We start from the raw sequence: 15,953 nt of genomic DNA on the forward strand, positions 1-15,953 counted from the left end.
ACTTCAGTAGTCTTGTGCTTCTGAATTTCAGACTTGGCCCTTCAATGACAAATGAAGCCAGTCTAGCTTCTGCAGGGAGTTTCTGTGGTAGAACAAGTCAACTCTTCAGAAACAAGCTGGGTGAAAACACTTAATGTGGTAGAATACTCTTACTTCTAACCTGTAGTGATAGGGTGAGGGGTAATGGTTTGAAATGAGAGCAGAGCAGATTGAGATTGGATGTGAGGAGCAAGTTCTGCACCATGAGGGTGCTGGAACAGGTTGCCCAGGGAGGTGGATGAGGCCCCATCACTGGAGATATTCAAGGTTATGCTCTGAACAAGTTGATCTAGTGGAGGATGTCTGTGCGGCCTGCAAGGGTTTGGACTAGATAACCTTTGGGGGTCACTTCCAACCCAAACCATTCTATCATCCTATGATTCTGACTGCTGATACCAGGGAAGAGGTGAGCAGTTGTTAGTACTCTTAACAAGATCCAGTGATTCTAGAAAAGGCTCTCCTCTAGACTCTCTCCAACAGCTCTGTATCCTCCTTATGACTGGGACACCAGAACTGGATGCAGTAGTCAAAGGAGCATCTTACCATAGCAGAATAAAGGGGCAGAATCCCCTCTCCTGTCCTGCTGGCCACACTCCTCTTGATTGTGCTTGCTTTAAAGTATAAAGGGAAGTTTATTGGTGGTTTTTTGGGTTTTGTTATGTTTTGTTTTGTTTTTATTATTCCTGTTCAAATTAAAGACCCATCTACTTGTGTCTTTCTGGGATAGTAAGCACACCGTGGTACCTCTTAGCACTAGAAATGCTCTGTCTCTGTGCTTGCCAGGATAAATTATAACCCTGGGTTATGGCTTACTGCAGAGTAGAAATACTGAGATAACTTTGAAAACTCTGAGTCAATGTTTGATATTATCAGAACTTTTTGCATTCAGGCATGTTTTGCATTACACCTATAATTGCATCTAAAATAGGAATAGCTTGTAAAAAGCAGTCTGTCTGCTGAGAACAGAAAAGACAGCCAAGTGAAAATGAGGCAGTGATTTATATCCCTGTCCTATGTATGCATGTTGACACCAGGCATTCACTTTTCACTTGGAAAAGTCTGATCTTGAGCCTGCTGGGAGAAGCACCCTGCAGACCTGGCACCTGGCTGCCAGGGGTGGTGGTAAGCCAGACTTTGGCACACTGAATTTTGGCAGCAGTGTTTTTATTGTATGCTGCTCAGTAATGCATCACATCTTCTCTAACAATAGCATCTTAGTCAGCCACACCTGTTTTCTTCTCCTCTTTTCAGCTTAGGCTCATAGCTTCATCTTTCATGCCATCTTCTTCAGTGCTCCCTATGTGTTCATTCTGCTTTAGATCAAACTCCTGCAAGCTTGCACAGAAAGGAGTCAGTTGGCCAATGTTAAAAGACTGGAAAAAAGACTTGGCAAAGCCCATTGTACTCAGGGCACCTGTAGGAATAGGAACTTGGGAAAGGACAAAGTGAACAAAACATTGAATCAAATCCTGCATCCAGCTTCAAAACAATCCACCATTAGAGTGTAACCCATGTTGCCCAGAACAGCTGGCTGTATCTGAGCTGCTCTTCATTCCCTCCATGCCTGTTCTTCACTGACACTATTGTCCTACTCTGCTGTGAAGGTTTTTAATTCACTCACTTCACCTAAATTGTGTTAGATGAGAGTTTTCCTGGATTTCATTAGACCAGTGTGTGTCCATCACGCTTTTAATTTGTTGCAGACCATTACTAGAATGAAACTTCTCAGTTGAAAATCATTGCAAAGCAATTTCTCTGGCTTCTGACCATAGTTTCAGTCATAGTGAATGGAAAAGCTGCTCTGCGATCTTTTTGCTCCCTTTTCCTGTTGGGATTAAGTGTAGCCAGTTTAAAAAGCTGCTGAAGTAAGAGGGATTAGGGATTTCCTAACCTCAGTGAGGATTCTTTTGTACACTCACACCAACATCCTGCACTTGTGAGATGGTTTCCAATTTAGATTTTTCCTTCAGCTTGATCAGAGACATCTGCTTTCTGTTGTAGCTACTCTGCCACATCCAGGCTCCGCTGTATTTTCCCAGCCTTAGTGAATGCTGTTGATGATTGCATCCACGCAGGGTTTGCATCACAGGCATCGTAGCTGCCTGCCTTCTGCCCATAAAGCTGTTTGAAGAGAACTGTCTCTCCAATGGTAGGTGAAAGGAATTCTTCACCCTCCTCCTGGCCACAGTGCTATCTTTTCCTCATTAAATCATTAACTCAGATTCCCAAGTGATTTACTACCAGAAGAATCATCTGTAGGTAATTCTCTTGGGGTTCATGTCTGGTTGGTTGTGGTGGGAGGGGTTTTTTGTTTGTTTTGGTTTTTTATTGTTACTGATTTTTTTTTTAACCTTGCATAAAGAAGTCATCTGCTATGCAAGGCAAGCTGGACTTCAGGCTTCTCTCTTTTTTTTTAGTGTCTTTGTGGTGACAAGACTTAATTTCTGCCTGTTGCTCTCTAAACTATGGCTCAGACTGGGTCTCTGAATTACAACCCCAAGTTCTCAAGAGATCTGAATTTTCCATCCATTTTAGCAATTTCTTAGTGTTGGTATGGAAAGTAGCCCTTAAATATTTTGCTTCATTTCACTTCTCAAAGATAAGAAGCATTGCTTAGCAAAGAGTAAAAATGGTAAAAAAAACTGCATGCATAGATCCTGTACTGGTGATATTCTTTGTTGCCCATTGCTGCAAGATTCCTTCATCCCAGATGCCTGTGGGAAACAATCCTCTCTAACTGCAGTGGACTCTGTCAGGGTTACATGCTGGTTACCCCTGGCTGTTTACTGAAGTACTCCTCCTTTCCTAGCATATTGGTGGTGTAGGGTCCTCTTTTGATGGGTAAACTGAGCCTTGAGAAGGGTAATGGTTCTGATATAGAGCCAAGGAGGAGGTATTCCCCAAGTGACAGTTCCTTCCACTCTTTCCTAAGGAATCTTACTTGGTGCTTTGTTTCTCGTGGGATTACCCCTTTATGTGCTACTTTTGATTTGACTCCTGGCATGGAAAATTAATACCCAGCAACCTGAGATCTCATGTAATGTTGATTAAAACCCAAGGAAACCGCCTAAAAGCAGCTTCCTTCTTCCATAAGCTGCAACAAGCAGCTTCAGAGGTCTGGTTCGTGGGGTGTACACCATGGTGTATGGGGTGGGGTTTCATGGTGAGGTGCTAGTTTGGTAGTGCTGCATTCAAGGCTTTTTCACACAGTTGCCTTCTGATGAGATAGTATTTAGGAGTATTTTGTCTCCCAGGAGCAGTGTTTCTGAAGGGACATATGGAAACCTAAGAACAAACACAGCACATCAAGGAATGCTGTTGGAGAACAAATTACCCCTTGAGTCACGTGAACCAAAAGTACACATCAGTTCACTTGGAGTGGTGCAGGGTGGGTAAGGCTGGCACAAAGTCTCTTTACATCATGTTCCATAGGATAAGATGTTTATTTGTGGTTGGTTTGTGAACAGGTGCAGCTCTTTGGCCCATAGGTAGAGTAAAATTGGACAGTTTAAGGATGTGGTACTTACAGCTGTGGTGAATGGAAGTTAGCTTCAGAAGTCAGTGCAACAGCTGAAAGTTGTATGGCTGTCTTGAAATGAAACCATCTCAAGGGCATCTCATACTGCAAGCAGGGTGATTGAACACAAGCTTGGAAGACTGCAGCTTAAGCAGAAGTTTCAGAGTCAATCAGATTATTGTCTCTGCATGGAGAGCAGATCTTAAGTCACTGTGGGAACTTGCAGTCACCCTGGTTATGAATCTCAGGAGAGGAGCACAAGAAGTTTCAGGTCTAACTGGGTTGATAGATTTTATCTTGTATGAGTAAGTTTTTAACCCCAGTGCTTTCTCCTAGAAGTGAAGGCTGATCAGGGTGGCATAGGAGCAGCTGTGGATTGTATCCATACAGTTAGGACTGTACAGGCTTTTGTATTCATCCTGCTACCTAAACTATGTCTCTGTTGCTACTATTTTAGTTTTTATATATATCTTAAAGAAATAAAGAGGAGTATTTTTTTTTTCTCTACCACATACCTGATCCTTATCTGTCTAAAGAGGAAGCATCTAACTGTTTCTCAGAATTAGCTTCTAAATGCTGAGAATCTCCCACATAAAGCTAAATCCAGCTTTTCAAACATTGGGATTGCTGAGAAACAACATTTCTGCAGGTACCTCTCACTAGCTGGTGCTGTGATACCAGCAATGCCCCTCAGCCCTTGCTCTGCAAATGTCTCTCCTGGGTGGCTTTCACTATGCTCTGTGCGCTCTCTTCCCTTTACTGTGTGGTTTAAGAAGAGGGAGCCCCAAAGACTGTAGGCATTGTTTGTGCAGGAAGTCTTTCATGATGGGGATGTTTGCATATAGGTACCTCAGTCTTGGACCAACACTGAACAGGGTGAGAGGGAAGGGGATTACACTGGATTCTGGATAGGAAACTGATAGGGCTGCTGTGTTGCAGGAAGTGAGGAGTGAGATGCCAGCCAACATCCTCCCCAGGTTCATCAAACGCTTTGTCAGCATTAGAGTGTCACATTTGTTGTAGCTGGTTGCTTTGCTTTAGAGAGGTTATGCTTTTGTTCCATGGTGGTGGGAAAGGTGTTTGAAGATTGCTTCAATTCTAGGTATTGCCATGCAAGCTGTGCAGTGGTGTTCAGGGTTGTTGTGCCTGTCAGAAGTGCACAGAAAGCTGCAATGTATGGTTAGCATGTGGGTGTTTAGTTTTTCCAACAGTATAAAAGCGAGTTGGGATTGAAGTCAGATAGCAGAGATGAATTCTGAATTTCCATGTGCTCAGCGTTCTGGTATTGTGAATCCTTAAAGCCACTTAGCTGTGGTTCAAGTGAAAACACCAGATGTTAAAAATCCCCTTCCCTCTGGTGCCTTATCTAAAGGAGATTGCTTGTATTAGAGCAATAAGAAATGTTTCTGGTCAGGAATCCACTGCTGCTTCAGAAGGACCTCTTAAGAGGGCATGTTGCTGAAGGCAGTGCAAGTTTAGTTCCTGGGTGTGAATCAGAGAAGCACAGAATCATCATCTCCCCTTCCCTTTAGGTAATGCATTCATGTGAATGTTGTGATAGCATCGATGAAATCTCCAACATTTTGGGGTTTTGGGGTATTTTTTTGAAAGATAAGAGAAGAATAGAAAAACAGTAATAGGTAGCTGCTGAATCATTCTGCTGCAGGAAAATCTGGGAACAAAAGGCTTGTCCAGGCTGCAGTGGTTCAGTGTAAAATTATTCCATATCAGACACATTTAAAGGCTGGTGGATGTTAGGAAGAAGCTCTTCACAGAAAGAGTGATTGGCCATTGGAATGGGCTGCCCAGGGGGGTGGTGGAGTCACCATCACTGGAGGTGTTAAGGAAGAGACTGGATGGGGTGCTTGGTGCTATGTTTTAGGGGTGCTGGGTGATAGGATGGACTTGATCACCGCAAAGGTCTTGTCTGGTCTAGTCTAGTCTAGTCTATTCTGCCTTAAACTGGCTTTGTCTGGTGCTAAGCCAGCGGTGGGTACTGGAGAGTGCTGTATGAAACAAGAACAGAACACAGCATGACCAGATTTGCCTGACAGGTTGTTTCACTCCCTTTCCTTGATCTCAGATGGATTATTTGACTCACCAACCATGGTCAGAAGGAAGCTGGACCCAAAGTGTCCTAAGTCCACAAAGGATTTGGTTTTGATGTCATTGCTCTACAGGTGTTAGCAATTATGAGCATAATTACATGGGTTGGGAGTCTTGTGAACATGCAGTGTCAAGCTTCACCTGGGCATTTTTAGCAGTTGGGTACTTTGCAGTAATTCCTGCAGTATTTGCACTCTGCTCTTGCCTGAGAGCCTGCTAAGAGCTGTAAGGTTAGCACAAGTAAGTGGGCGATGCCAACTCATTACTTCAGAAGCAGAAGAGCTTTGAAACCTGTTGACAAAATCTCTCCTGCAGGGGTGGCAGAGCTCTACCACCTTTATGAGGCCCTGTCCACTGAGCCGTCACCCCCGTTCCCAGCAGCTCCCCTGACACCACCAGGCACAGCCCAATGGGTGCCCGGCCACTTGCTCTGCAGGGAAGGCTGGGGGTGATGGCAGGGAGGGCAGCAAGCTGCTTGTGCACCAGGGCTGGTGCTGGCCGGAGGGAACTGAATGGCACTTGGGGAGGGCATGGGAACACTGGAGGAAAGAACACTCAGGAGACTTGTGCCAGGGCTGGTGGGAGATACCAACGTTTAAATGGGCATCTTGTCCTAGTGTTAGCCCAAAGGTGCAGAACCTTGCTCAGCAGGAGCTCAGATCCTAGCACTGGCTCTGAGTGTGTGATAAGCCAGACATGTACACTAGAGTATGATGTGAAAGCAGCTCATAGGAACCTTTTCTCTTACAAATTGGACCTTTGGTTTTTGACAGCTTTTTATGTTTAGTCATCAAATCTTCACTCTTGAGGCTGCTAAGTAAGGGATGTTGGGGTTAGATTCACTGGAGGCATCTTAGCGTCATTTTGGTTTGGGTGCCAGCTGCTGATCTGTTAAAGTGACTCCATGGGAAAAAAGAAAAGACTTCTGTTAAGTATGCTTCATGTGTGTGATACATCTTTGCATTATTAATGGTGCTTCTCCCTGCAACCTAAGTGTGGGTAGATCTGCTCACAGGGCTTTGGGCAAACTATTGTGCTGAGCCTCAGCAGCAGGGCAATACTGTCTGAAGAGTGTTTGCCTCCTGGTGTCAGATATTATAGTGCCTTTTTATTAAGGAAAAAAAAAAAGGCAGAAAACCAACCCAAACCCCTTGAAGAAGTGTTTATCCTTAGCACCCTCTCCTGGGCAAATTCTTAGTGTCAGGATTTTATAAGGACAGATAAGAGCTCTGAAGATCTCTTTTCATTGCTTCAAAATGCTTTGTCTTTTGGATACCTTTAATGTTCTCAGAAGCTTCTGTTAGAACAAGAGGAGCAATTTCTTACCAATAATGTTCCCATGGGTTAAGTGCTTTTTGGGTTTCATTTTTTTCATTGTGGTGGATATATATTGCTTATGATTTTATGGTGAATATTTTTCTATGTAACAGTTCACCTCCTGTTAGATATTCTTCACAGTGTTCTTAGTATAAGCAGTGAATACAGCAGAGACTGAAGTAATCCCTGTTTGAGAAACCCAAGTGCCTGCAGGACAGCTTGCTGTCATTCAAAGGGGAACAAAGCAGGCCTCATTTCACTTTTTGCTGCCATAGTAGCTTTTTATTTTCTGCTTGTAATTTTCTGTGTGTGGAGTGCCACAGCACTGAATATTGGAGCCACTGGAGAGAACAGCATAGGGCTGGTGGTTGGCAACCATGCTCTGCATAAGCAGTTCCATTAGACTCCTTTAGGTTAAGAGGGAGAAGCTTTTCCCATGAAGCTGTGGCAGTATGAACACACAGGCTTCACTTGGCCAAGTGTGCACCTTTGTAGCCTGGCAGAGGTTGCCAACTTGGTGGCTACCTGGTCCCTTATTGGAAATTATTTGTGCCCCATGAGATCATGTCTAACCGGGATGTAACTGCTTCTGACCAGTGTAGCCTTACACAGAGTTATCACAGAATCATAGAGTGGCTCAGGTTGGAAGGGATCTCAGAGCATCTCCTCCAACCCCCACCATAGGTAGGGACACCTCTCAACTAGACTCAGCTGCTCAAAGCCTTATCCAACCTGGCCTTGAACACCCCCAGAGAGAAGGCATCCACAGCCTCCCTGGGCAGCCTATTCCAGAATCTCACCACCCTCCTACTGAAGAACTTCTTCCTAAGCTGCAGTCTAACCCTGCTCTGCCTCAACTTCAAACCATTCCCCCTTGACCTGCCTATAGACAGCCTCAGGAAATGTCCTGTTTCACTTTGTGCTCAAACTGAATTCTGCATCCTATCTTCTGGCTCAGAGAACTGTCCAAGAGAGGAGGTTTTCATTAAAAATAATATTCTTCCCAGAACTGTCTGTGTAAAAGCCAACTCTTGCAAATTCCAAGTAACTTTTCTTCTCCTCCTTTGTTATGGGACTTGGTAGTGCTGGAAAATCTTCACTATCTGCAGGAATTTAGGATCATTAGAGCTCTACAGCACTGATATTTTCCTGATGGATTACTCACATTGGTAACAGTTGCATGCTTTACATTGAGGAAAAAGTGGCTGTGATGTGGTAGAATGTACTGACATAGTGAGCAGAGGAGGTTGGAGGTGTGAAATACAAGCACAGACAATGCTGGTAAAAGGAAGCCGGGACAGGGGACAGATGAGTAGGAGAGCAGAAAAAAAGCAAATGACAGACGAAGTGTTTAGAAGATTAATTACCTCCAGTGTCCTGCCTGCCTAGTTAATAACCTCTAGTATCCTGTCAAAAAAGCCCAAAACATCTTCAGGCTTGAACTTCACCTTCCTAGTGAAAACCAAACAAGTGGAAGAAGGTAGAGCTAGGAAGAACTTAACCAGCACCCATTTTCAGAGTCCTGGAGGTGTTATGTCCCACTTGCACGAGGAACCCAGCTCTTGGAGTGGTCAGCACAGTGTGTCTGCTGTGGCTGTGTGGTTCAGAGTGCAGCCTTCCAAGGTCAGGTAAGAGCAGCCTCTGTGCTGTGGGAGACAATAAACTCCAAAGGAATACTGGCTGTTATTACAGCCACGCTCCCATACGAGACTTGAGTTCTTGGAGTTATGGCTGTGTTCTTCAGGCAAGAAACTGAGTCATAACCATATTTTAATTTGAGCTGCTGAGAAGCCTTCCATCAGGAATCTGTGGTTGATCCCCACCTTGACAGGGCTTTCTGCAGGACAAGAAATACCTTGTGTAGCTGTCCTTAAATACAGAACATTGTGCTGGTGGCAGCCTTCTTTTTAACCAGTGGATTTTGTGCTCTTTCTTCAGAGGATGTTCTGAGTAAAGATGCTGGGGAGTGTGCAATATGCCTGGAGGAGCTGCAGCAAGGAGATACAATAGCACGGCTGCCTTGTCTCTGCATATATCATAAAGGGCAAGTATTCCTCAGGGTGTGGGGAGTCATCCAGCAGGTTGCATTAATAGGTAACCCCTCTTAAGGGGCGCTTAATATGAGCACTAAAACTTAGCTGCTTTTCCCACTAACAGAAACCCCACCCCAACCAGCAAAGAAATAACAGCAGGAACCCTAAAGATGTTTTTTAAATGGCATCTTTCTGCATCTCCACCAATGTATTGGAAGTACTTTTTCCCTTCCATGGTCATCTTTATGCTTGCAGGAAAAATAAGGGAGGAGTAGACATCCTGGCTGGGGAGCTTGGGGTCTGTTTAATGAACTTCTGTCAAATGCTGGCAGACATGGGTGGGAGCTGGGGGGGGAAACACTTTTTAAACCCACTGCCTGTTTGTTTTCATGAGTGTCTGTTACTACATGAAGTAAAACATGAGTAAAGATGATACAAGCAAGTGAAGTAAGCAGTGTATAAAAACAGTAACTCATCAAATGCTTCACAACTGGGAAATGTAGTTTATCAACAAAGAGATCGGTTTCATATCCAACTATTAGTGTGGTTTGGGTGTTATTGAAATTTCCTGGTGATGTTTGTATGTACATACACTCCTTTGCATGATGTCAAAGCCTACTAGTCATTGAAATGATGATTAATTTATATTGGTATCTTACTGCTCAGTGTTGCTGAGATACTCATGGCAATTCTTTTTCTTCTTTGTCTTCCATCCAACAGCTGCATAGATGAATGGTTTGAAGTAAATAGATCTTGTCCTGAGCATCCATCTGATTAAGACCAGATTCATGATTTTAGGTAATACACCTTTTTAGACATGTCCATTTCAACAATAAAAGAAAATCTGAATTATCTGAAAGAACTCATTTGTGAATTTGTCACGAACTCAGAACTGCAGGGTTGCTCAGTAAGTATTCATGTGTGTTGCCATATATAAAAGGTTTCTGCATCCTTTACATGGCATGGTCTGAAATGACGTATTCTGGGAAGTGGCAAGTCAGTGCCAGTAAGGTTTCAGCATTAACATTTAATGAAGAAACCACAATTTTGTAATTTAGGGCTGTTCCGTGAGCATTTATTTCTGACAGAAGGCTTCCGGAATCACATGAAAAACTTGGAATTAGATATTTTCAAAACCACTTCCATGTTAAAGCATTCCAGAATGTTTTAAATATAAAGGATCATAGAATGGGTTGGGCTGGAAGGGACCTCTAGAGGTCATCTCCAACCCCCTGCAGTCAGCAGGACATCCTCCAAGCCTTCTCCAGCCTGATCCTGAATATCTTCAGGGATGGGGCCTCAGATATCTCCCTGGGTAACCTGTTGCAGTGTTCCAGCACCCTCATGGTGCAGAACTTGTTCCTCACATCCAATCTAAATCTGCTCTGCTCTCATTTCAAACCATTGCCCCTCATCCTGTCCCTGCAGGCCTTTGCAAACAGTCCCTCTGCAGCCTTCTTGTAGCCCCCTTCAGGTACTGGCAGGCTGCTGTTAGGTCTGCCTGGAGCCTTCTCTTCTCCAGGCTGAACAACCCCAGCTCCCTCAGCCTGTCCTCATAGCAGAGGTGCTCCAGCTGCTGATCATTTTTTGTGGCCTCCTCTGGACCTTCTCCATCAGGTCCATGTCTTTCCTGTGCTGAGGGCCCCACAGCTGGACACAGCACTGCAGATGAGGTCTTAGAAGAGCAGAGGGGCAGAATCCACTCTCTCCATCTCAAGCAAGGCTGCCATTGGCCTGGGCTGCAAGTGCTCATTGCTGGCTCATGTCCAGCTTCTCCTCCACCAGCAACCTTAAGTCCCTTTCTTCAGGGCTGCTCTCAATCTCATCACCCCTAGCCTGCATTGATATCTAGGATTGCCCCAACCTAGGTGCAGGGCCTTGCACTTTGCCTTATTGAACCTCATGAGATTCTCCTCAGCCTTCCTCTCCAGCCTGTCCAGGTCCTTATGAATGGCACCCATCCCATCCTTGAGACTTACCAACCTCACCACTCAGTTTGGTACCATCTGCAAACCTGCAATTACTTGATTGTTAACATTCTATGCATCCCATCTCACAGGAGCTCACATTTCTCCAGCTCACAGTTTGTGTTCACGATTGCACAGCTGCAATCAGTGTCCAAGGTTTAAAGGATTGTTTTATTTTTTAGTGGACTGCCTCAAAAACTTCATCTTACATTAAAGTACTGCCCCTAAGCATTTTGCAACACTCCAACAGTCACCAGAAATCTTAGAGAAATGGAGAGATATGAAGCTCTGGCTGGTAGCTGAGGCTTTGGTTTTGTTGTTCTGATGAAAAGTGAAAAAAAAAAATCATCTTCATCTAAAGACTTCATCGTGGGCATATTTTTGTTAATTTGTTTCACTTTGCTTCAGGAGTCTAAATTGCAGCTCCCAGTGCAGTGCTGTGCTTGTTGCAGGGGTAGCAGAGACAACCTGAAGGAAGGAGGAATTGTTTTCACCCCAAGGTAGTGTTAACCAAAATGAATCACCCTGTGTTGCCCCCAAGAAGTGAGCTGTGGAAGATAGCCCACATGCTGTTTCTGAACACATTTGTCTCTGTACAAGCTCATGGTTGTCTAACCTCATGTCAAATTCCATTTGCTTCTCTTCCCAGCAGAGCTGGTGCTAACTGGGGGCTTAGGGAAGAGGGAAGGAAAGCACAGTGGTTGTGCTCCTGCTGTGTGTGTTATGGACTGAAATAGCTGAAGTGATGGCACTTTGTCTTCTGCTTTTTCAATAGCTGCTTCCACTGATCAGACAACACAGGAGATGCGAGGTTCCCTTGCTGAGCACAGCGTGCCTGGCTTGAGATCTGCAGTTCTTTGTGGCTGAAAAAAAGGCAAAGATGGACAGTGAGACAGGAAGAACACTGCAGACAGCAGTTCCTTGCCAGCAGAGCTTGGTCCACCAAACACTCATGCAAAGGACACACAGGGCTTTGGAAAATGCTGCACGCTGGGTAACAATCAACTCCCCACAGACATTCCTGACACTCTTTTGTACCGAAGGCCAAAGTTCCTCGTTTCAGCCTCACTTGTGGTTCTGTGGTGAAGCAGGTTATTGGACATGTTTGCTGCTGCCTCAGGTGGGAGTGGAGACACGAGATCCGTGCTGGCTGAGCCCCTGGCAGGAGGATGGCCCCGCTTTGGAGTGGGAATGTGTTCACCTTCTTGTTGGCTGAAGAAGAGTAAATGGCAAACTAAATATAATCTAACAGTGTGACCTTAATTTGCCGATTTCACACTCTGGTTTCTGTTGTTCTCTTTTTTCAAGAACAAAAAAAACTTCTCTGCATAGGAATATGAGATTTCCAAACTTTCTAACTAAACCTTTGTCACAATGCAGTCCAAAGAGTGAAACCAAGGCAGGTAACTGATTTATGTCCATCACGCTAGAGGTTGAAATCTGCACATCGTATTGCTGTTTAATTAACTCAAACTTCTCTTTTACTGCTTGTGAGTAACAACAACAACAACAAAATAATGCAGCAAAGCAAAATCTTAACAGCTATGCAACTTTTTTTTTAAATAGGAAAAGAAAAAGACAAATAATGACCAGTTTTAAGTGCTGCCAGTTAAGGTAATTTGTTTAACGGGTATTTTTTTAAAGATGTTTCAGGTAATTATTATTTCGTTTGTACTACTCTCATGTCCAGGCTGCCTCCTGAACTGCAAACATGGGCACAGTGAGAGGTTTTTATAGGCATGGGTGAAATAACATCGAGGTGGGATTTGTGTTTAGGTTTTTCAAACACAGAGTTTTTATTTCCTTATTTGAATGTTTTAGGGGTTTGGGTTTTTTTAATGGCAAGATCCATAGTTCTTTGCATCCTTGGCCTCTTCACAGCACCTGACAGCGTGCTTTGTGGCTTTGTTTTGGTTTCATTTTGTTTAATTTATTAATTATTTTCCTGGTTTAGATATTGGTCTAACCAGGGCTCTGCAGGGTGCAGTAGAACTGTGGAGAAGTTCCCATAAAGTATCAGAGTTAAAAAAGAAAGCAGGGAAAAAGGGGGGGGGTGTGAGAATAAAAAAGATAATAAACTGGAACACATATCAGGGCACAGAAGCATAGTTTTTATATCAAGAATTAATCAGAGTAGAAATCTGAATAGATTGAGTCACCTGAATTTGCCAGCACAGGGAAGAATTTCTGACTGTTCTTTGTCAGGGACAGCATTTTTAGTGGGTCTTAATAATTAAAAGAAATTGTACAACGCTTGGAACATTTTTCTTCTACACACAGAATTCTGCTTTTCTTTTTTTTTCCCAAACACTTATTTCTCTCTTGCAACTGTGATTCATATCAAAAAGGGCAAAGAACAAGAGCAACTGCTGCTATCTGGAGACCAAGTGCAGTGCGTGCTGTTAAACTCTCCTGTCTTGCTTGCAGACAGAGCATTTCTTGCCAGGGTCACACTTTCTCCTGAATGTTGCTCTGTAAAATGCCTTTGGCATACTGCAAATCTGAAGGAGTCCAAACTAGCTGATTGTCATCATCACCCCTGCAGTTTCTATATTTTTTGGGCTTGCATCACTAGTTTCAGCTGAGCCTGTAACTGTGGGGCCCTGTTGTATTCTCTTTTTCAGTGGGAGCAGATTCATTTTGTCACACTTGTGTAGTCACATCCAATGTACAGTTGTTCCCTGTACAGATTCCCTTTTTTAGCCAACAATGTTTGTGTTGCCTTGCATTGTCCTGGGGAGAAGGGAGGGGGGTGAGGAATTACAGCACCCTGGAATACTCTAATAGTGGTGTTGCCTGCAGGGCCACTTTTCCAGTGTTTGAAATTCATGCTGTCTTCTGAAAGGAAAGCATTTGCATCCATTTCATGTTTCCTGTTGGCTTGATGCCTACAGAAACTCACCTGTAGCAATGTAAAGGGCGTAGGTAAGTGTTTTGGTGTCCTGTGCTCTGAGGTCATAGATAGCCTTTGGCTTGGGGATTCAGTAGGTAAATATTCTAAACAGAAATCTGTTTACACCTTAAGCTCTGTAGTTCATATTTCTAGTTCCTTTACTGGTTTGGGTTTTTGGGGTTTTGTGGTTTTTTTCATAACCCTTCATTTTCTGTGTTCAGATGCAAGAAGCTGGTTTAAAGACCCAGCAGTTACTTCTGCTGCCCCACATTTAGGAGCAGTGTTTGAGAAGCACACCACAAGCAGCCATGTGTGGTGATGCAGGCAAGAGGCTGTTGCTGCTTCTATCAGCACAACAGAGCAGCAAGAGCCTGGGTTATTTGAGGAGCTGATAGCAGGTCAGCCTTAGATATCCCCATTTGGCATTCTTGGTGTCCATAAATCTATCCTGAAAGCCTACAGGAGGTTTTTCTTGTATTAAAACTTGTAATATAGACCAAACCTAGAATGACCCTGGAAGCATGAGAGAGGTTCCGAGGTTTGAAGATGTCTGTGGAGATTCCCCTTAGTTAGCTTTCTGTCACCAGCTGTGCTGGTCAGTTGGCAGTGACCATGCAGCAGCTCTAGTTGCAGGCAACACCTTCATTTTGCAAACATCCTCACAGTGCTCCTGAATCATTGTGCTTCAGAAGGGGAAAGCAAACACCAAACCAGTCTCAGCTGAGGACCACCACATGAGAAGCAATAACTTGAATTCCAGTGTGATGTGCTTCTTTCTGTAAATACATTGAGATTGCCAATTCTGTGCTGTTTCAGAGTATTTCCTGTCCTTCCCTAAGTATGTAAGGGTGTGGAATCATTCCCATACTCAGGTCTGCCATAAACATGCTGCTTGCCAGAAGGGCCACTGGTATGAGCAAAGCAACATGAGAGGTTGTAGCCGGAAGAGCAGGACGTGTTACGGATTTGCTACAACCCAGCCAAATGTGTTGTGTTATTTTTTTCCTGCAGCAGTCATTAGCTTGTGTTACTTCTTGTCCTTCAGAGCGCTCTGCATGAGAAATTCACAACAGAACTATCTCCAGGGTTCATTTCCTGAATGTAAAATTTAGGATGTTTCTTCATTTAAATTAACCTACTTCTAAAAGCAGGTCGGAGGTGTTTTGGCCTGTGGAGCGGGGCTAGGGAAAGCCCAGTCCTTGCCCTCAGGATGTCTCAAGTTGCATTTGGTTATCTTACCACACAGTGTGGCTGACTTCTCAAGCAGCCACCTTGTGTTTTGTGAAGTCATTTTCCAATGAAGCGCCAGAGCTGCTGCTGAGAGAAATTCCAAAATGACCTGGCTGTGGAGCATTACGAGCTGCTGAAGGCTTGCTCAGGTAAACCATTGCAGGAATAGCCCACATCTGGAAAAGACTGCACTTGGGTCTGTCTTTGATCTAGTAGGTTGGCAGTGTACAAGAAGTAGAAGGCAGCAAGCCTGCTAGCTGATCTTTCTGACAGCTTTTAATCTCTGTACGTTTGTTTGAGAGACTTTTGCCCTTGGGCGTGCTTTGGCAAAGATTTTGCAGCGATAAGTAGGGTTTGCTTGGTTCTGGCAGTGTTTCAAGTGTAAGTAACCTGATGTTGCAAGAACATAATCTGTTGCTGAATCCTGTTCCTCTTGTTTTCCCTAAAATCTCTCTCTTTCATTGCTAATTTGTTGTATTTAATAGTAAACCCTTCTCAGCCTGACTGGTCACAGGCTCTCAAGGTGTGAAATGATAACAGAAAAGAGATGTCAAATTGTGGTTCTGTGTTATTCCTGTGTATGTGAAGCTGAAGTAATCAGGAATTCTCTCCTAGCAGATATTGCCAAAGCATGATAACTTCCAAGGAAGCAGGGAGATGAGATGGCTTAGCTGTAGAGGGGGATGTTATGATAGACTAATTGAAGTTCAAAGCTGCAGCATCACACTGAAGGAGCAGAGATCCAGCATAAACCTCATCACTGGATGGCGAATCGCATTCTGGCTCTCCCTATCCTCCAGCAAGTACCTCACTGGTAAGGAGCGGAGCGTCCACGTTCCCTTTTCTTACAT

The 15,953-nt window shown here is 44.0% G+C and overlaps 1 protein-coding gene across 2 annotated transcripts in view; it reads left to right on the plus strand.

The window, feature by feature from the left end:
* The window catches only part of ZNRF2 (zinc and ring finger 2), a 50,881-nt gene extending 35,125 nt beyond the window's left edge, over positions 1–15,756 (plus strand). The window contains exons 3-5 of one of the 2 annotated variants that reach the window (XM_054161062.1): positions 8,918–9,023; positions 9,733–9,810; positions 11,755–15,756. In XM_054161062.1, the coding sequence (XP_054017037.1) occupies positions 8,918–9,023; positions 9,733–9,790 (164 nt within the window). In that variant the 3' untranslated portion in view covers positions 9,791–9,810; positions 11,755–15,756. Of the gene's footprint in view, positions 1–8,917; positions 9,024–9,732; positions 9,811–11,754 lie in introns of those variants that run through there. The other variant, XR_008462229.1, reaches the window with a different exon arrangement.
* The last annotated feature ends 197 nt before the right edge of the window (positions 15,757–15,953 follow it).

The sequence above is a fragment of the Dryobates pubescens genome, chromosome 4 (genome assembly GCF_014839835.1).
Source record: "Dryobates pubescens isolate bDryPub1 chromosome 4, bDryPub1.pri, whole genome shotgun sequence".
In the NCBI taxonomy this organism is placed as follows: domain Eukaryota; kingdom Metazoa; phylum Chordata; class Aves; order Piciformes; family Picidae; genus Dryobates; species Dryobates pubescens.